At 38.6% G+C, this 20,557-nt stretch overlaps 1 protein-coding gene across 2 annotated transcripts in view; it reads left to right on the top strand.

Annotated features, from left to right (window-relative positions):
- Positions 1-2,179: 2,179 nt before the first annotated feature.
- atad1a (ATPase family AAA domain containing 1a) overlaps positions 2,180-20,557 on the top strand; it is a 43,903-nt gene continuing 25,525 nt past the window's right edge. Inside the window, exons 1-3 of one of the 2 annotated variants that reach the window (XM_061985889.2) lie at positions 2,180-2,282; positions 10,064-10,265; positions 16,666-16,764. In XM_061985889.2, coding sequence (XP_061841873.1) covers positions 10,095-10,265; positions 16,666-16,764 — 270 coding nt within the window. In that variant the 5' untranslated portion in view covers positions 2,180-2,282; positions 10,064-10,094. The remainder of the gene's footprint in view (positions 2,283-10,063; positions 10,266-16,665; positions 16,765-20,557) is intronic. The other variant, XM_061985890.2, reaches the window with a different exon arrangement.

Below are 20,557 nucleotides of genomic sequence, written 5' to 3'. Positions count from 1 at the left end.
ATATATATATATATATATATATATATATATATATATATATATATATATATATATCTACATCCTGAAAATATGCAAATAAAACTGTGTTTAGATAATTGATACTTCAAACTTGCATAAATAAATCTTAAGGAATATAACATAACTTGGCTTCTGAGAGCTTCAAAATGTAATGAAAAAAATGCTAAAGTTGTTGATAAACAAGCAATTATTTTAATAATTAAATATGGTCATTTTAAATGAATTATTATGATAATTTAAAATTAATTTTTTCAAATATGTTTATTTTAATGTATAATTCTAATGCCTGGATGTAATAAGGAGTCAGAAAAAATACAAATAAAAATACAATTAATTTTGATGTTTTTAGCAAAAAATAGTAAAAATGTATTTCGTTTTTTTTTTTTTTTAATTAATAAATATATTTATTTTTAGGTAAGATAAACATAATAATACAATTTATCTCTAGTCTGGATGATTTAGTTCTTGTCACCCTGTTGTCCTCCGTCTGAAAAAAGGATGTCCTCATTCAGGTCCGCATGGAGCTGGAGGGGGCGTGGCCTCCAGCTCCGGCTGAAAATCGGGAGATTTTAAACGAGCAACATGAACTATATATATATATATATATATATATATATATATATATATATATATATATATATATACAGAGGTGGTTAGTAACGCGCTACATTTACTCCGTTACATCTACTTGAGTAACTTTTGGGATGAATTGTACTTCTAAGAGTAGTTTTAATGCAACTTACTTTTACTTTTACTTGAGTATATTTATAGAGAAGAAACGCTACTTTTACTCCGCTACTTTTATCTACATTCAGCTCGCTACTCGCTACTAATTTTTATCGATCTGTTAATGCACGCTTTGTTTGTTTTGGTCTGTCAGACAGACCTTCAAAGTGCCTGCCTTACTGGTGACGTTTCACTCCGTTCCACCAATAAAATGCAGTCACTGGTGACGTTGGACCAATCAAACAGAGCCAGGCGGTCACATGACCTGACTTAAACAAGTTGAAAAACTTATTGGGGTGTTACCATTTAGTGGTCAATTGTACGGAATATGTACTGTACTGTGCAATCTACTAATAAAAGTTTCAATCAATCAATCAAAAGTGTGAAGGAAAAAAGACACTTTTTTTTATTTCAAACGTACATCCCGTCACAAGCCTAAAGACTGACTGCACAGTTCCTGTCTTCACAATAAAAGTGCCGCTCCATCGCGCCTGCGCTTTCAAAATAAGAGTCTCCGAAAGCCAGCGCAAACAAGCTAGCAAGCTACGGAGTTTGCCGCCAATGTATTTGTTGTAAAGTGTATAAAAACGAATATGGAAGCTGGACAAATAAGATGCCAAAAACCAACCACTTTCATGTGGTATTAGACAGAAAGGAGGAACTTTTTTTCTCCTCCATTTGAAAACGTGGACGTTATCAGCACTACTGTCTGATTACAATCAATGCAAGTCATCAGAATCAGGTAATACACCAACTTATATTCTTGTCTTCATGAAAGAAAGGAATCTATATGTGTTAAACATGCATGTATATTCATTAAAACACTTTTAACATGTAAACAAAAACGACAAAATAAATACATATAAATTATATACTGTATATATATATATATATATATATATATATATATATATATATATATATATATATATATATATATATATATGTATATGTGTATGTGTGTGTGTGTGTGTATATATATATGTGTGTATGTGTGTATATATATATATATATATATATATATATATATATACATATATATATATATATATATATATATATATATATATATATATATATACATATATATATATATATGTGTGTGTATGTTACTCATCAGTTACTCAGTACTTGAGTAGTTTTTTCACAACATACTTTTTACTTTTACTCAAGTAAATATTTGGGTGACTACTCCTTACTTTTACTTGAGTAATACATATCTAAAGTAACAGTACTCTTACTTGAGTACAATTTCTGGCTACTCTACCCACCTCTGTATATATAGTCATTATTACATTTATAATGTTCAAACCTCTCAAACCTGCTGCATTCATGTGGATGCTATCCATGGTGCTGATCTATTTAGTTGTGAGCAAAGTCTGCCATCTAGTTGATCTTTTCTGTAATGACAAAACCAGTCATCCGGGGGGACCAACCGGAAGTTGGTGTTTCCACCCGACGCAGTATCCGTGATGCACCGCAGATGCGCGTATATTTACATCCTTTGAATCTTCTCCGGTAAGCTGGACATCTAACGTGTAAGTACAGATTTTTTATGTGTAAATATTCGTTTATTGATCGCCGATATTGTAAATTAGCAACTCAAATTGTATGACGATTCAATGAATTTAACTGAACAAAGTGCTGGTTGCTAATGCTAAGGTCGGACGCGTTCACCGTTTATTTGAAACATTTTAGCCACCAAAGAAAATAAAGGAACGCAATTAAATGTATGACGTATATAGACGGTTTTCAATAGAATTTGGTGCGTTATTTATTTATTTATAGCTGGAATGTTGGCGTTATAACGTGTCCTTGACATTATGTAGCTCTAACGTCTATCCATCCATTTTTCCTACCGCTTGTCCCTTTCGATTTTGGAAATGTGTCGACAACTAAATGGACCCAAGTCATCCAAACGCGCCTGATCATAGAAGTGGTTTTAGGGTTCAATTTATTATCAGTACACATTAGTGATGGGTTGATGAGGCGTCATGAAGCGTTTCGACACATTGCAAAACTGTATTGATACTGTGTCGATACTGTGAAAAAAAGATCCGGCCAGAGAACATTATCAACATGGACGAGGTTCCACTGACTTTTGATATTCCTGTGAACCGCACTGTGGATACAACGGGAGCACGTACGGTGAATATTCACACCACAGGGAATGAGAAGTCATCCTTCACTGTGGTTCTAGCTTGCCATGCTAATGGCCAGAAACTTCCACCCATGGTGATATTCAAAAGGAAGACCTTGCCAAAAGAGACCTTTCCAGCCGGCGTCATCATAAAAGCTAACTCGAAGGGATGGATGAAGAAAAGATGAGCGAGTGGTTAAGGTAAGTTTACGCGAAGAGGCCGGGTGGCTTTTTTCACGCAGCTTCGTCCATGTTGATATACGACTCCATGCGCGCCCACATCACGCTGGTTTTTAATATATTATTAAAGTTTGACTGACCTATCTGACTGTTTTTTTGACATTCCTTTAGCGCAGTTAGATGCGGCTTATAACACGGGGCGGCTTATAGGTGGACAAAGTTTTGAAATATGCCGTTCATTGAAGGCGCGGCTTATAACCCAGGGCGGCTTATGGTGCGGAAAATACGGTAGTCAAATTATAAGTGCATATAATTACTATATTCGCATTATTAGTTTTGTATATTCAAAACTATTTATGTACTATGACTCAGCCCTCATATTCATGTTGTGGCTACTACATCTGCTTTTAATGTGTCTAAATACTCAAATAAAGTGTGTATATAATTACTGTATACACATGAATGCACTTCTCTAATTGATATTAAACCACATTTTGTTACCCTGTATTTAGTGATGGGTTGATGAGGCGTCATGAAGCGTTTCGACACATTGCAAAACTGTATTGATACTGTGTCGATACTGTGTCACTAAATACTGACATCTGCTGGACATTAAAAATCCCTACAGGCAACCTATGGACCGACTCAACTGACACTGATTTGATGCCCTAGTATATACAATAATATAAATATTTCATTTAGGATTATTTCATATCTTCATTTAAATAAAAATATATTTTTATCTTTTTTAGATACAGTCAATAAAAAATGTGAACATGTATCATAACATGGAAATCTAAGAGAATGAATTGTGAATGAGGATGCTAGTGGACTGGGATTTTTTTTTAATTAATTTTTTTCACATTTTTATAAAAAAAAAAACAGTTTTTCCAACGTATTCAATTTTAGACGATTTCTTTCATTGATTGATTGAGACTTTTATTAGTAGGTTGCACAGTGAAGTACATATTCCGTACAATTGACCACTAAATGGTAACACCCCAATACGTTTTTCAACTTGTTTAAGTCGGGGTCCACTTAAATTGATTAATGATACAGATATATATAGACATGTAAAGCGACTTTGGGTACTTAGAAAAGCGCTATATAAATCCCAGGTATTATTATTATTATTATTATATATACTATCATCATAATACAGTCATCACACAAGTTAATCATCAGAGTATATACATTGAATTCTTTACATTATTTACAATCCGGGTGTGGGATATAAAAGGGGGGGCGGGGGGGTTAGGTTTGGTTGATATCAACACTAGGGCTGCAGCTAACGATTATTTTTCTATCGATTAATCTATAGATTATTTTTTCGATTAATCGGTTAATCTATAGATTATTTTTTTCGATTAATCTATAGATTATTTTTCCTTTTACCGATTATTTTTTTTATTTAAAATGAAGAGGAAAAAAATAAATGTAGGCCAGTTTTTTCAAAAGGCATGGCTTTTATTTACAAAAAAAAAAGTATGGCCACTCAGTCAACATTGACAACAACATGACAAAATATTCTGTAACAATGTAAACATTTAAAACTTTTAACATTTAACAAAATTAAAAGTAGCTTATTTGCTTTTTTTAATGTGCAAATATAAAAGTAAACATCCAGTGCAAATCTTAATATTCTGGAATAGTATAAGCATTTAAAAAGTAAAAGTATTGCTTATTTTGCTTTAAAATGTGCAAAAATAAAGATAAACATCCAATACAAAAAAGTGCAAAACGGAAATATCCTGTAACAAGTGTAAACATTTCAACAAAAGTAAAAGTATTGCTTATTTGCTAAAATGTGCAAAAATAAAGCTAAACATCCAGTACAAAAAAGTGTACAGTGTAAACATTTCAACAAAAGTAAAAGTATTGCTTATTTTGCTTAATAACACAACAAGATAGTATGATTAAAGTGAAAGTTAATTGTTGGTTTGTACATAGTATATGTAACTGTTAATGTTGTAAAAGGTATTTGCACAACTAATTAACGTTAGCGTTTGTGACACGTCTTGTGCCGTGGGGTTCTTTCAGGACCGACAGACTGAACGCCAGACGGCTTTGCCAGGTTTACAATCTTTTAATTTTACACAAAGTCTTTTCTCTTCCAACTCTTTTCTCTTTCTTTCCTCGCTTTTCAGCTCCTCTTCCTCGCTCGCTCGTCGTCCCCTGTCTCTTGCGGCGTCGCTCCCGGAGCGCCCCGCCTCGCCGCTCGCTCGCCCCCGCCGCCTCTCCACAGCGTTAAAGAGGAGCGCGTCTTTGTAAACACTGAACAGGCACGCCAAACGCGCCTCTCAGAGCAAACGGTGCTTTAGTTTATGAATTTACAACGCAGATACAAATGACACATTCATGTTTTTGTGTAATGATGACAACGTATACGCACGCGGACGAATGACTTGTTGATGGTGATGGCAAGAACGCTGTCGGGGGTTTTCTTTTCAAATGTTCGTTCATAGCCGTTGTGCTGCTATGATAGGCCATTTCCGCTCGACACAGTGTGCATACAACAACATTATTAGGCCGTTTGGTGAAATACTCCCACACTTTTGACGACTTTTGGCGTGCTTTTTTCCCCTCGCTCGCATCGTCTGCTTTGCGCTCCGCCATGACAGTAGTGTGACGTAAATATGCGACGCGCCGACGCACAAAAACTGCGTCGACGTATTTACGTAACCGATGACATCGACTACGTCGACGCGTCGTTTCAGCCTTAATCAACACTTCAGTCGTCTCTTCTTAGTTATTATTTCTCCGGCTGTAGAAAAGACACGCTCACAGGGCACAGAGGAGGCGTCAGTGCGACACAGTTGGCGTATCGGTCACGTGACCAAAACAGCTCATGATCGGTCACGTGACTTTCTAAAAGCGGTACGCGCACCGACACAGGGTTTCGCTCTATGAGCTTGACGCATGCGCCGATGCATCGGTGTTGCCGGACCCATCACTAGTACACATGCATACAAATGCAGGGTTCAATTTATTATCAGTACACATGCATACAAATACAGGGTTCAATTTATTATCAGTACACATGCATACAAATACAGGGTTCAATTTATTATCAGTACACATGCATACAAATACATGCAACACCGATGCATCGGCGCATGCGTCGAGCTCATAGAGCAAAAACCCTGTGTCGGTGCGCGTACCGCTTTTAGAAAGTCACGTGACCGATCATGAGCTGTTTTGGTCACGTGACCGATACGCGAACTGTGTCGCACTGACGCCTCCTCTGTGCCCTGTGAGCGTGTCTTTTCTACAGCCGGAGAAATAATAACTAAGAGAAATCGTCTAAAATGTAATACGTCGGAAAAACTTGTATTTATTTTATTTTTTTTATAAAAATGTGTAAAAAAATTTAATTAAAAAAATTCCCAGTCCACAATCATCCCCAACACGTTCTCTTAGATTTCCATGTTATGATACATGTTCACATTATTTATTGACTGTATCTAAAAAAGATACAAATATATTTTTATTTAAATGAAGATATGAAATAATCCTAAATGAAATACAATGACTTGGTTTATATTATTGTATATACTAGGGCAGGGGTCACCAACGCGGTGCCCGCGGTCACCAGGTAGCCCGTAAGGACCAGATCAGTCGCCCGCTGGCCTGTTCTAAAAATAGCTCAAAGAGCAGCACTTACCAGTGAGCTGCCTCTATTTTTTAAATTGTATTTATTTACTAGCAAGCTGGTCTCGCTTTGCTGGACATTTTTAATTCTAAAAGAGACAAAACTCAAATAGAATTTGAAAATCCAAGAAAATATTTTAAAGACTTGGTCTTCACTTGGAATAAGCGGTAGAAAATGGATGGATGGATGGGTCTTCACTTGTTTAAATAAATTCATTTATTTTCTACTTTGCTTCTTGTTACTTTTAGAAATACAATTTTAGAGAAAAAATACAACCTTAAAAATGAATTTAGGATTTTTAAACAAATATACCTTTTTACCTTTTAAATTTCTTCCTCTTCTTTCCTGACAATTTAAATCAATGTTCAAGTATTTTTTTTTTTTTAATTATTGTAAAGAATAATAAATATTTTAGCTTCTGTTTTTTTCGACGAAGAATATTTGTGAAATATTTCTTCAAATTTACTATGATTAAAATTCAAAAAAATTATTCTGGCAAATCTAGAAAATCTGTAGAATCAAATTTAAATCTTATTTCAAAGTATTTTGAATTTCTTTTAAAAATTTTGTTCTGGAAAATCTTGAAGAAATACTGATTTGTCTTTGTTAGAAATATAGCTTGGTCCAATTTGTTAAATATTCTAACAAAGTGCAGATTGGATTTTAACCAATTTAAAACATGTCATCAAAATTCTAAAATGTATCTTAATCAGGAAAAATGACTAATGATGTTCCATAAATTATTTTTTTTAATTTTTTCAAAAAGATTCAAATTAGCTAGTTTTTCTCTTCTTTTTGTCGGTTGGATTTTGAATTTTAAAGAGTCGAAATTGAAGATACACTATGTTTCAAAATTTTATTTAAATTTTTTTCGTGTTTTCTCCTCTTTTAAACCGTTCAATTAAGTGTTTTTTTATCATTTATTCTCTACATAAAACCTTCCGTAAAAGGAAAAAAAAAAGTACGACGGAATGACAGACAGAAATACCCATTTTTTTTTATATATATACATTTATTTATTTAGCTATTCTTGTTTAAATCACACTTACGTGTAACTTACAAATGACAATATATTTATTTATTTAAGTGTGTATCAAACTGGTAGCCCTTCGCATTAATCAGTACCCAAGAAGTAGTTTTTGGTTTCAAAAAGGTTGGTGACCCCTGTACTAGGGCATCAAATCAGTGTCAGTTGAGTCGGTCCATAGGTTGCCTGTAGGGATTTTTAATGTCCAGCAGATGTCAGTATTTAGTGACACAGTATCGACACAGTATCAATACAGTTTTGCAATGTGTCAAAACGCTTCATGACGCCTCATCGACCCATCACTAAATACAGGGTAACAAAATGTGGTTTAATATCAATTAGAGAAGTGCATTCATGTGTATAGAGTAATTATATACACACTTTATTTGAGTATTTAGACCCATTAAAAGCAGATGTAGTAGCCACAACGTGAATATGCGGGCTGAGTCATAGTACATAAATACTTTTGAATATACAAAACTAATAATACAAATATAGTAATTATATGCACTTATAATTTGACTATTTAGACATATTGTTTGTTTGTATTTGTTTATTTGAAGGACAACGGATTTGATCTCCTGGTGTGACTGTAACTTTTTGGATTTAAATGTATCTATTAGAGATGCGCGGTTTGCGGACACAACCGCGGAGTCCGCGGATTATCCGCGGGTCGGGCGGTTGAAATAAAAAAAAAATTAGATTTTATCCGCGGGTCGGGTCGGGCGGTTGAAATAAAATAAAAATAGATTTTAAATAGATTCAGGCGGGTGGCAGTTAAACCAATTCGGAAATATATATACATAGTTAAATGTTGTTACCCACATACGAAAAACGAGATGGCAACGCCGGCAGCAAACGTGGTACGCGACAAACTAAAAAAGGGAATACTAAAGACCAGGGGGAAAAAAGGCCAGAAAAGTTCAGCGTGGACTCGTTTTTATGAGGTTGTAAATCAGGATGATAGTAATGCTGGCTACGTGATTTGCAAGAGCTGCGACGCTGTTTATGTCTACGACAGTCACAAAACCGGGACATCTAACATGGTGCATCACATTTGTGCAAAACCCCGAACCTCCACAAACAACCTGAGCATGAGCAGTTTCGTCCGCCGTGATCCCAGAAGAGTGCCACAGGATGTTAAAACGAGATAGAACGCCGCTGCCTGCAGCAGTTTGAGTGGCGCGAGCGTGCTTGGAGGTGCGCTCAGCGCGGCTCCCAGATGATTGCGCACTGGTGTGCGTCTGGGCCGTGACAGTGTGGCACGCATTGAATGTCTCTGCAGCATTGGATCAGTCTCCTTTCTTTAACAGGCAAAAGCTTTATAACCTCACTAATGCCTTGCATTGTCTATATTAGATATATAACAACGGGCGGGTGCGGGCGGGTGCGGTTTTGATTAAATGTTAGTTCGGGTGGATGCGGATGGTTGACGACTTTTGTGATGCGGTTGCGGATGAAATAATTGCCTATCCGCGCATCTCTAGTATCTATCAATCAATCAATCAATCAATTATTTTATTGTCATTGTCATAATAACACTTAAGTCATACATGTCAACGAGACTTTGTTTGAGCTTTGTCCAGCGGCATAGAAACTGCGTTGAAGTGCAGGTTGACCATAGTTTACAGTTTAGCATTGTCAAGAAGATGGCGAATAGAGGAACGTGGGGGTGGGAACAGTCAGATGTCTGATGGGTGTTACGTTGATGTTGCAGCAATGCAATGTCCAGAGCACAATTATTGAGGTGGTGAAGAGTGAGGTAATAAGATGGTCCGGGGCAGCAAAGGGGCAGGCTGTTCATTTAGCAGTCTCACAGCCTGGGGATACAGACTGTGAGACATTCTGCTGGTCCTGGCGCCAATCCATCTATACCTCCTTCCAGAGGGTAGCAGGTTGAAGATGCCATGAGCTGGGTGGTATCTGTCCTTCAGGATGTTGTGCACTCGCTTTAAGCAGCGAGTTGTGTACATGGCACTCATCTCTGGGAGTATCGTCCTTGTAGTGTATTGAAACTAGATGTAGTGGATATGGAGTAATATAATACACAAGCCAAAAAATTAAAATGCGGACTGAATCATAGTACATTATAGTTTTGAATATACAAAACTAATATACATTATTATTTTACAAACATACAGATGGGTAAAATTAGTGTGCATTTAGTTAATGGGAATTGCATGAGTGAGATTTTAAAAAGGGAGCCGTCCAAGGGTCTGCGAGTGATACAACTCTACAGCTAACCATTTGACCTGTTGTGTTCACCTGTCTTCTACCACACCACTTGATGTTCACCTGTCTTCTACCACACCACTTGCAGTAAGCTAATGGACTGACGCCAGCCAGCTAAGATGCTGAAAGATCTCCCCAGAGAGGCTCTGTTGAGGCCGTTGACCAGGAATGAGGTGGTGGGCATGCTGGTGAGGTTGACCATCTTTGGAGCAGCCACCTACTACAGCATCAAATGGGTTCTGGACGCCATGGACCCGACCGCGAAACAGAAAAACCAAGCCAAGAAAAGGGTATTTATTTAAAACCTGGTTTCATTTTATTTTCATTACACATACTGTACATACAAAAACAGAAACATGGATCAATGATGCAAAAAGGAATACATTTTGATCCGGAATGATATGAACTAAATTATAACAGAACTAGGGTTGCAAAGGGGTGGAAAGTTTCTGGTAAATTTCCAGAAACTTTCCGGAAATTTACCATGGGAAGTTTGGAAATTTTGACCATTTTTTGATTATTCAAAGTTGGACACAGTCCATCTTATTCCGTGGAATAAGATGAGAAGCTTGTAAAACACTAATGCAATGCCACACACAGATATAAATAGTCAGCTAAACCAGTGTTGTTCAACCACTGTGCCGTGAGATACAGTCTGGTGTGCCGCGGGAGATGATCTATTTTCACCTATTTGGGTTAAAAATATTTTTTTGCAAAGCAGTAATTATAGTCTGCAAATGATGTGTTGTTTTCTAGTGTTGGTGCTGTCTAGAGCTCGGCAGAGTAACCGTGTAATACTCTTCCATATCAGTAGGTGGCAGCAGGTAGCTAATTGCTTTGTACATGTCGGAAACAGCGGAAGGCAGTGTGCAGGTAAACAGGTGTCTAATGCTTAAACCAAAAATAACAAAAGGCGAGTACCCCTAGGAAAATGCATTGAAGCTTAGGGAAGGCTATGCAGAACAAAACTAAGACTGGACTGGCTACAAAGTAAACAAAAACAGAATGCTGGACGACAGCAAAGACTTACTGTGGAGCAAAGACGGCGTCCATAATGTACACCCGAACATGACATGACCATCAACAATGTCCCCACAAAGAAGGATAAAAACAACTGAAATATTCTTGACTGCTAAAACAAAGTAGATGCGGGAAATATCGCTCAAAGGAAGACATGAAACTGCTACAGGAAAATACCAAAAAAAAGAGAAAAAGCCACCAAAATAGGAACGCAAGACAAGAAGTAAAACACTACACACAGGAAAACAGGAAAAAAGTCCAAATAAGTCAGGGTGTGATGTGACAGGTGGTGACAGTACACCTACTTTGAGACAAGAGCTATAGTGATGCATGCTTGGTTATGCTTTAAAGTCATATCCAACAATTGCAACGACGACTTCTTACTGTCAACTGAGTTTCGTTTTTGAATGATTTCTGCTAGTGGTGTGCCTCCGTATTTTTTCAACGGGAAAAATGTGCCTTGGCTCAAAAAATGATGAAAAACACTGAGCTAAACAATTGGAGTAGGCTTTAAAAAAAAAAGTAATATCATCAAGACTTACCTGACTGGATGAAGTCCTTGGGCTCAAATACTAGTGTGGCCTCAATAGCCCTGCTGTAGTGTGTAGCATGCTGGGAATTATCTGTGCATGTGATGGAAAAATACACTGCACATGTGATTGAGGAATGCACAGTGAAGGGTTGACATTCTACTGAATTTGCATTAAATCAGGTTGTTTTAGCTATTAAGCATGCTGCAAGATCTAGCATGTTGCATTCAATGTTTATTCCCGTTAATTCCCATGGAAAGTTTCCAACTTTGAATATTCCCGGAATTTTGCAACCCTAAACAGAACCAACAAAAATGGAGGAGTATTTGTGTACGTGATGAAGAACCTCAACTACAAAGTGGTAAAAAAACATGTCATTTGTTATAGATAATATCTTAGAATGTACAGGTAAAAGCCAGTAAATTAGAATATTTTGAAAAACTTGATTTATTTCAGTAATTGCATTCAAAAGGTGTAACTTGTACATTATATTTATTCATTGCACACAGACTGATGCATTCAAATGTTTATTTCATTTAATTTTGATGATTTGAAGTGGCAACAAATGAAAATCCAAAATTCCGTGTGTCACAACATTAGAATATTACTTAAGGCTAATACAAAAAAGGGATTTTTAGAAATGTTGGCCAACTGAAAAGTATGAAAATGAAAAATATGAGCATGTACAATACTCAATACTTGGTTGGAGCTCCTTTTGCCTCAATTACTGCGTTAATGCGGCGTGGCATGGAGTCGATGAGTTTCTGGCACTGCTCAGGTGTTATGAGAGCCCAGGTTGCTCTGATAGTGGCCTTCAACTCTTCTGCGTTTTTGGGTCTGGCATTCTGCATCTTCCTTTTCACAATACCCCACAGATTTTCTATGGGGCTAAGGTCAGGGGAGTTGGCGGGCCAATTTAGAACAGAAATACCATGGTCCGTAAACCAGGCACGGGTAGATTTTGCGCTGTGTGCACGCGCCAAGTCCTGTTGGAACTTGAAATCTCCATCTCCATAGAGCAGGTCAGCAGCAGGAAGCATGAAGTGCTCTAAAACTTGCTGGTAGACGGCTGCGTTGACCCTGGATCTCAGGAAACAGAGTGGACCGACACCAGCAGATGACATGGCACCCCAAACCATCACTGATGGTGGAAACTTTACACTAGACTTCAGGCAACGTGGATCCTGTGCCTCTCCTGTCTTCCTCCAGACTCTGGGACCTCGATTTCCAAAGGAAATGCAAAATTTGCATGGTTGGGTGATGGTTTGGGGTGCTATGTCATCTGCTGCTGTCCAACCCCTAGCCCCTCTGTTGCGAGTTGTCGGGATTAAATGTAACATGTTCATGTGCGCATGGCATGGAGATTTTTTCCCACTCCAGACTAGGCCCCCTTAGGAGCCCAGTCTAGATTGTATTTTTTTACTCATCTTATTCCCCAGCGTTTTAGCTTTTTCCCACCTTTTACAGGGCGCCTCGTGGCGATCCATCAGCGTTCATGTTCTGTACTGTTTTATCCTATCCTATCCTATCCTATGCTCGGGTGTACTTTGTAGACGCCGTCTTTGCTCCACAGTAAGTCTTTGCTGTCGTCCAGCATTCTGTTTTTGTTTACTTTGTAGGCAGTTCAGTTTTAGTTTCGTTCTGCATAGCCTTCCCTAAGCTTCAATGCCTTTTCTTAGGGACACTCACCTTTTGTTTATTTTTGGTTTAAGCATTAGATACCTTTTTACCTAAACGCTGCCTCCCGCTATTTCCGACATCTACAAAGCAATTAGCTACCTGCTGCCACCTACTGATATGGAAGAGTATAACGTGGTAAGTCTGCCGATCTCCAGACAGCACCGACACTCAACAACGGCACATTATTTGCGGATTATAATTACCGTATTTTCTGCACCATAAGGCGCCCTGGGTTATAAGCCGCGCCTTCAATGAACGGCATATTTCAAAACTTTGTCCACCTATAAGCCGCCCCGTGTTGTAAGCCGCATCTAACTGCGCTAAAGGAATGTCAAAAAAACAGTCAAATAGGTCAGTCAAACTTTAATAATATATTAAAACCAGCGTGATGTGGGCGCGCATGGAGTCGTATATCAACATGGACGAAGCTGCGTGAAAAAAGCCACCCGGCCTCGTCGCGTAAACTTAAACTTACCTTAACCACTCGCTCATCTTTTCTTCATCCATCCCTTCGAGTTAGCTTTTATGATGACGCCGGCTGGAAAGGTCTCTTTTGGCAAGGTCTTCCTTTTGAATATCACCATGGGTGGAAGTTTCTGGCCATTAGCATGGCAAGCTAGAACCACAGTGAAGGATGACTTCTCATTCCCTGTGGTGCGAATATTCACCGTACGTGCTCCCGTTGTATCCACAGTGCGGTTCACAGGAATATCAGTTGCTGTGAAATAGTAATCCGTGTGCGGATGGAGAGATTGCGTCTTTTCATGAACCGGATCCCTGACGCTTAGTAGGAGCCATTTTGTGGTCTTTACAGATGTAAACACACAAAGGAAATGAAACGTACGGTAATATCCGCGCGCTTTTTCTTCTTCTACGCGGGCGGGTGGTTGCTTACAGTAGAAGAAGAAGCGCTTCCTGTTCTATGGGGGCGGGTGCTTACCTTGGCGGTTGCTTGCGTAGAAGAAGAAGCGCTTCCTGTTCTACCGGGAAAAAAGATGGCGGCTGTTTACCGTAGTTACGAGACCGAAACTTTATGAAAATGAATCTTAATATTAATCCATATATAAAGCGCACCGGGTTATAAGGCGCACTGTCAGCTTTTGAGAAAATTTGTGGTTTTAAGGTGCGCCTTATAGTGCGGAAAATACGGTACTGGTTTGCAAAAAATATTTTTAACCCAAATAGGTGAAATTACATAATCTCCCACGGCACACCAGACTGTATCTCACGGGCCGCGGCACAGTGGTTGAAAAACACTGCCTTAATTGATTTCTACGCACGTACAACACTTAAGACCTTCAATATATCAGTATGTGGAATTAATTGATGGAATGGATTCAGGAAAGAAATCCAACAATTTACTAATATGATCCACTTTAAGAAACTCGTCAAACTTAAAGTGTTTACTAAGTACAAAGAAGGAGAAACATGATTGTTCTGCCCTCGCTATACGTGTTGAGGTTATACAGCAAGGCAGACAGCTAACAAACAATCCAAGGCGTCTAATAAAGTTCCAAAGCAGATGAATCCATTTCGGTTCTTTATTGTTGTTTATCTTGCTTTATCTTTTCCTATCTTTACTTTTGTCTTGCACTGGACTGTTATTTTTTTATTTTTTTTAAACACACAATGACAAATTTATAAGCTATGTGATTCAAATGACATACTGAAATGTAATACACAATATGTAAGTATTAGCTTTACACAAATATACAGTACTATCATCAAACAAATACTGCTGAGTGTTGAAACTATTTTGATGGTGTAACGGCCATTTTAAGTCCTCAAAACATCCAATAAAAATGCACAAAAATCTTACTATCAAATTTACCGTATTTTCCGCACCATAAGGCGCCCTGGGTTATAAGCCGCGCCTTCAATGAACGGCATATTTCAAAACTTTGTCCACCTATAAGCCGCCCCGTGTTATAAGCCGCATCTAACTGCGCTAAAGGAATGTCAAAAAAACAGTCAGATAGGTCAGTCAAACTTTAATAATATATTAAAAACCAGCGTGATGTGGGCGCGCATGGAGTCGTATATCAACATGGACGGAGCTGCGTGAAAAAAGCCACCCGGCCTCTTCGCGTAAACTTACCTTAACCACACGCTCATCTTTTCTTCATCCATCCATCCTTTCGAGTTAGCTTTTATGATGACGCCGGCTGGAAAGGTCTCTTTTGGCAAGGTCTTCCTTTTGAATATCACCATGGGTGGAAGTTTCTGGCCATTAGCATGGCAAGCTAGAACCACAGTGAAGGATGACTTCTCATTCCCTGTGGTGCGAATATTCACCGTACGTGCTCCCGTTGTATCCACAGTGCGGTTCACAGGAATATCAAAAGTCAGTGGAACCTCGTCCATGTTGATAATGTTCTCTGGCCGGATCTTTTTTTCAGCTCTCTTGTTTTTACAATATGCACGGAAAGTAGCCAGCTTTTCTTGAAAGTCTTTAGGCAGTTGCTGTGAAATGGTAGTCCGTGTGCGGATGGAGAGATTGCGTCTTTTCATGAACCGGAAACCTGTCGCTTAGTAGGAGCCATTTTGTGGTCTTTACAGATGTAAACACACAAAGGAAATGAAACGGTAATATCCGCGCGCTTTTTCTTCTTCTACGCGGGCGGGTGGTTGCTTACAGTAGAAGAAGAAGCGCTTCCTGTTCTATGGGGGCGGGTGCTTACCTTGGCGGTTGCTTGCGTAGAAGAAGAAGCGCTTCCTGTTCTACGGGGAAAAAAGATGGCGGCTGTTTACCGTAGTTACGAGACCGAAACTTTATGAAAATGAATCTTAATATTAATCCATATATAAAGCGCACCGGGTTATAAGCCGCACTGTCAGCTTTTGAGTAAGTTTGTGGTTTTTAGGTGCGGCTAATAGTGCGGAAAATACGGTAACCACTTTCCACCTTAATATTGACTTATATAAACAAGTTAAACAGTTTTCTTACATACTTATCTTTTCCAAGGCTTGTAAGAGCTAACACAACTCGTCTACTTCTCACTTGTCTCATGAACTGAACTGACATCGTCAACCCGGAAGTGCCCAAACTAATGAAGCATAGTATTTTCATATCGCCACAAGGTGTCAGTAAGAGTCTACAATCAAATGGGCACAACAATGATAAACATTCTGAATGTATTCCATCCATCCATTCATTTTCTAGATATTTGTAATGTTATTTCTTATGGAGTGTATTGTGGTTAAATTGAGAACAGGAAGTGAACAAAAGTGTTAGCAACTGCTATGTAAAGGAAAGGGGGTAGGAATAAATAAATAAATAAGCTCTGCTTCTTCCTACTTCTTTTCGAACATTTTTGAATAGAGAAACTGGAAATGGTGATGTATCATGTTGTATGCATGCATGTTCCAAATGAACTCAAACATTGTGTTAGAAACAACTTTTTTTTTCCTACTTTAGTAGCATTTGGCCTCCTATTTTAATGTGCCTTTATGCCTTCAGGCGGAGCAGCTTATGAAGAGGATCGGTGTTGAGGGGGTCAAACTTACCGAATATGAAATGAACATCGCAACGCACCTGGTTGACCCAAAAACAATGAAGGTAATGTTTTCAATCCCAAGTCCACACGTCAGTAATGACTAAAGCAAAATATGTTCTGGACCAAAAATCACTTCATATTCTCCGCTGCTCGCTAGTGTTGCCATATCTGAGTTATTGGGCAGAAATATATGAAAATATGTGTCGCCAGCTCATCGCAGGGCCAACACAGATAGACAACCTTCACACTCACACATATTGAATTGAATTTATGACACAAAAAGCATACACTCTATGGTAAGGGTGTAATGGTACGTGTATTTGTTCGGTTCGGTTCGGAGGTGTACCGAATGAGTTTCCACACGGACATATTAAGTAGGACATATTAAGTAGCGTAACACACGTTGTGTAAACAATGCACACTGAGGCACAACACACGGCATGCTAGCAGCTAACGGGCTAGGACAGGGGTCGGCAACCCGCGGCTCCGGAGCCGCATGCGGCTCTTTGATCACTCTGATGCGGCTCAGCAGCTTACTTGCTGAACCCCCCAATTTTCCCGTGAGACTTCCGGATTTCAGTGCCTCTCACAGAAAACTCCCGGGATTAATATTCACCGATTTTTACCCTTACGGCTATAATAAGGGCGTGCCATGATGGTACAACATTTGGCGCCCTCTACAATCTGTATCAACAGCGTGCCAGTTCAACATTTGTTATATAATATACATCTTCTGCTTGCACACGTACGTGACAGCAAGGCATACTTGGTCAACAGCCACACAGGTTACACTGACGGTGACCATATAAAACAACTTTAACACTCTTACTAATAATGCGCCACACTTTGAACCAAAACCAAACAAGAATGACAAACACATTTCGGGAGAACATCTGCACCTTAACACAACATAAACACAACAGAACATATACCCAGAATCCCATGCTGCCCTGACTCTTCCGGGCTACATTATAAACCCCTGCTACCACCAAACCCCGCCCCCACCCCAAGCCTGTTACCTCACACATCAACCCCCCCCCTCTCTGTGCGTCGGTTGAGGTGGGCGGGGTTTGGTAGCGGGGGTGTATAATGTATCCCGGAAGAGTTAGGGCTGCATGGGATTCTGGGTATTTGTCCTGTTGTGTTTATGTTGTGTTACGGTGCAGATGTGTTTGTCATTCTTGTTTGGTGTGGGTTCACAGTGTGGCGCATTATTAGTAAGAGTGTTAAAGTTTTTTTTATACCGCCACCGTCAGTGTAACCTGTGTGGTTGTTGACCAAGTATGCCTTGCTGTCGCTTACGTGAGCAAGCGGAAGCTACAATCAACATGTGGCTGATCAGGCACGCTGGTTGTAGTGGGCGCTATATGCTGTACCATCACTGCACGCATGACGCTGACAAGCGCCATTCATTTAAAACCCGCGTGCCGCACCAGCTTTCAAATTCCACATGAAGGTGTGGGCAGTGTGTCTGAGACCCCTGGTTTATACATAGCACAAAGCAAAAAAAAAAATTGTATGCAGTGTTATTTCATTTAAAATTTCAAAAAAATTTTGCGGCTCCCATTGTTTTCTATAATTAGTGAAACTGGTCCAAATGGCTCTTTGACTGGTAAAGGTTGCCGACCCCTGTACTAGTACAAGTCTCAATCAATCAATCAAAAAAAGCACTTTATATGTAGAAAGGTTTTGTTAAGAAACCATTCTGAGCCTTATCTTATTTAGTTTTTATTTGATATATGTTGACCACATGAACCCTGGCAATGGACCCTGTGTGTATATGTATGTTATTGTTATGTGTGTGTGTATGTGTGTGTGTATATGTATGTTATTGTTATGTGTGTGTGTATATGTATGTTATTGTTATGTGTGTGTGTATGTGTGTGTGTATATGTATGTTATTGTTATGTGTGTGTGTATATGTATGTTATTGTTATGTGTGTGTGTATATGTATGTTATTGTTATGTGTGTGTATATGTATGTTATTGTTATGTGTGTGTGTGTGTATATGTATGTTATTGTTATGTGTGTGTGTATATGTATGTTATTGTTATGTGTGTGTGTATATGTACGTTATTGTTATGCTTAGCATTCATGACTGCCTGCTGTTGCACTGATCAGCCTAGTGGTGGCTCACATCCATCACACACACAGCTATTTCTATTTTTGGGCAGAATTATTATAGTGTTCCCAATGTTCAAAGGATAAAGTCATTATTTACAAATTTGGTAAATAAATAACCAAAAAATTAATATTTTGTTGTTTTCTTACTGTTCCGAAAATGAACCGAACCGTGACCTTTAAACCGAGGTACGTACCGAACCGAAATGTTTGTGTACCGTTACACCCTTACTCTATGGTGATAAAATGAGTGTAAAAGGTAAAAACAGAATTAAAATAACTTAAACGGAAATAAATGAATGTTATTGTTTTTTATATTGCTGCCATTTAAATGTATTGTTAGGGCCCGCATGGCCCATTGCAAAAGGACTCCCTTCGGGAGTCCTTTTGCAATGGGACATAAGGACCTATTGAATTTTTAAGGTTTTATTATTATTATTATTATTATTATTATTCCGCAACTTTGCGCTGTAATTTGACCCTCTTAACATACTTCAAAACTCACCAAATTTTACACACACATCAGTAATATACGGCAAAACCTTTTATCAAAAAACCAAACCTCAAAACTCAAAATTGCGCTCTAGACTGCCTGTAACTCCCACTAGGAAGGTCGGAGAGACATGAAACAAAAACCTTTATGTAGGTGTGACTTAGACCTAGATTTCATAATAGTATATTCTCGGGCAAAAATCAACAGGAAGTTGGCAATTCCCCCTTCAAGACAAAAAAGTACTAAAAACAGTCACTTTTGTCTCTTTGAGCTGTAATTTGACCCCCTTAACACGCTTCAAAACTCACCAAACTGAACACACACATCAGGACTGGCTAAAATTGCGATCTAATGAAAAAAACGAACCCCAAATCTCAAAACCTCTATGTAGGTCTTACTTAGACCTACATTTCATAGATTGACAACCCTCAGCAAAAATCAACAGGAAGTTTGCAATTTCCCCTTCAAAACAATTTTTTTTTTATAAACCGGTCACTTCTCTTCAAACATTATCTCCTCTGAGCGCGTTTGTCGTTTCAGCTTCAAACTAACACAGGAGAGAGATTGAACCCTTCCAAATAAAAGTTATCGAAATAATTTTTCTAACTCCTCCGGTTTTGATTTTATGAGCCTTCAAAGAACCGCTGCGCTGATGCTGCTGCGCTGCTGTTTTCTCAAGATGGCTGCTTAAAAGCAGGAAGCACCAGCGTGCCCACACAATGCAGACAAGGTAGGTACACTAGACAAAAGTCTTGGGACAATTCGGACTAAAAGTAGACAAAAGTATTGGGACACTTAGGACTACCACTGGACAAAAGTATTGGGACACTTACTACTACCACTGAACAAAAGCATTGGGCAACTGGACAAAAGTATTGGGACACTTACACTGGACAAAAGTATTGGGACACTTGGGACTCAAACTTGCCAAAAGTATTGGGACACTTAGGACTAGCACCTGCCAAATACGTGGGCCCGACCAATGCTGCTTGCAGCTTTAATTAGGGCCCGCAATGGCCCATTGCATAAGGACTCCCACAGGGAGTCCTTATGCAATGGGACATAAGGACCTATTGAATTTCTAAGGTTTTATTATTATTCTTTCTTTCTTTATTTATTCTTCCGCCGTCTCTTTGAGCACTAATTTGACCCACTTAACAGGCTTCAAAACTCACCATATTTGACCCACACATCAGGACCTGCGAAAATAGCCTTTTAATAAAAAAACCGAACCCCAAAA

Source organism: Nerophis lumbriciformis, linkage group LG12 (assembly GCF_033978685.3).
Source record: "Nerophis lumbriciformis linkage group LG12, RoL_Nlum_v2.1, whole genome shotgun sequence".
In the NCBI taxonomy this organism is placed as follows: domain Eukaryota; kingdom Metazoa; phylum Chordata; class Actinopteri; order Syngnathiformes; family Syngnathidae; genus Nerophis; species Nerophis lumbriciformis.
The sequence above is the reverse complement of the archived record's forward strand: the minus strand, read 5'-3'. Positions and strand labels throughout refer to the sequence as shown.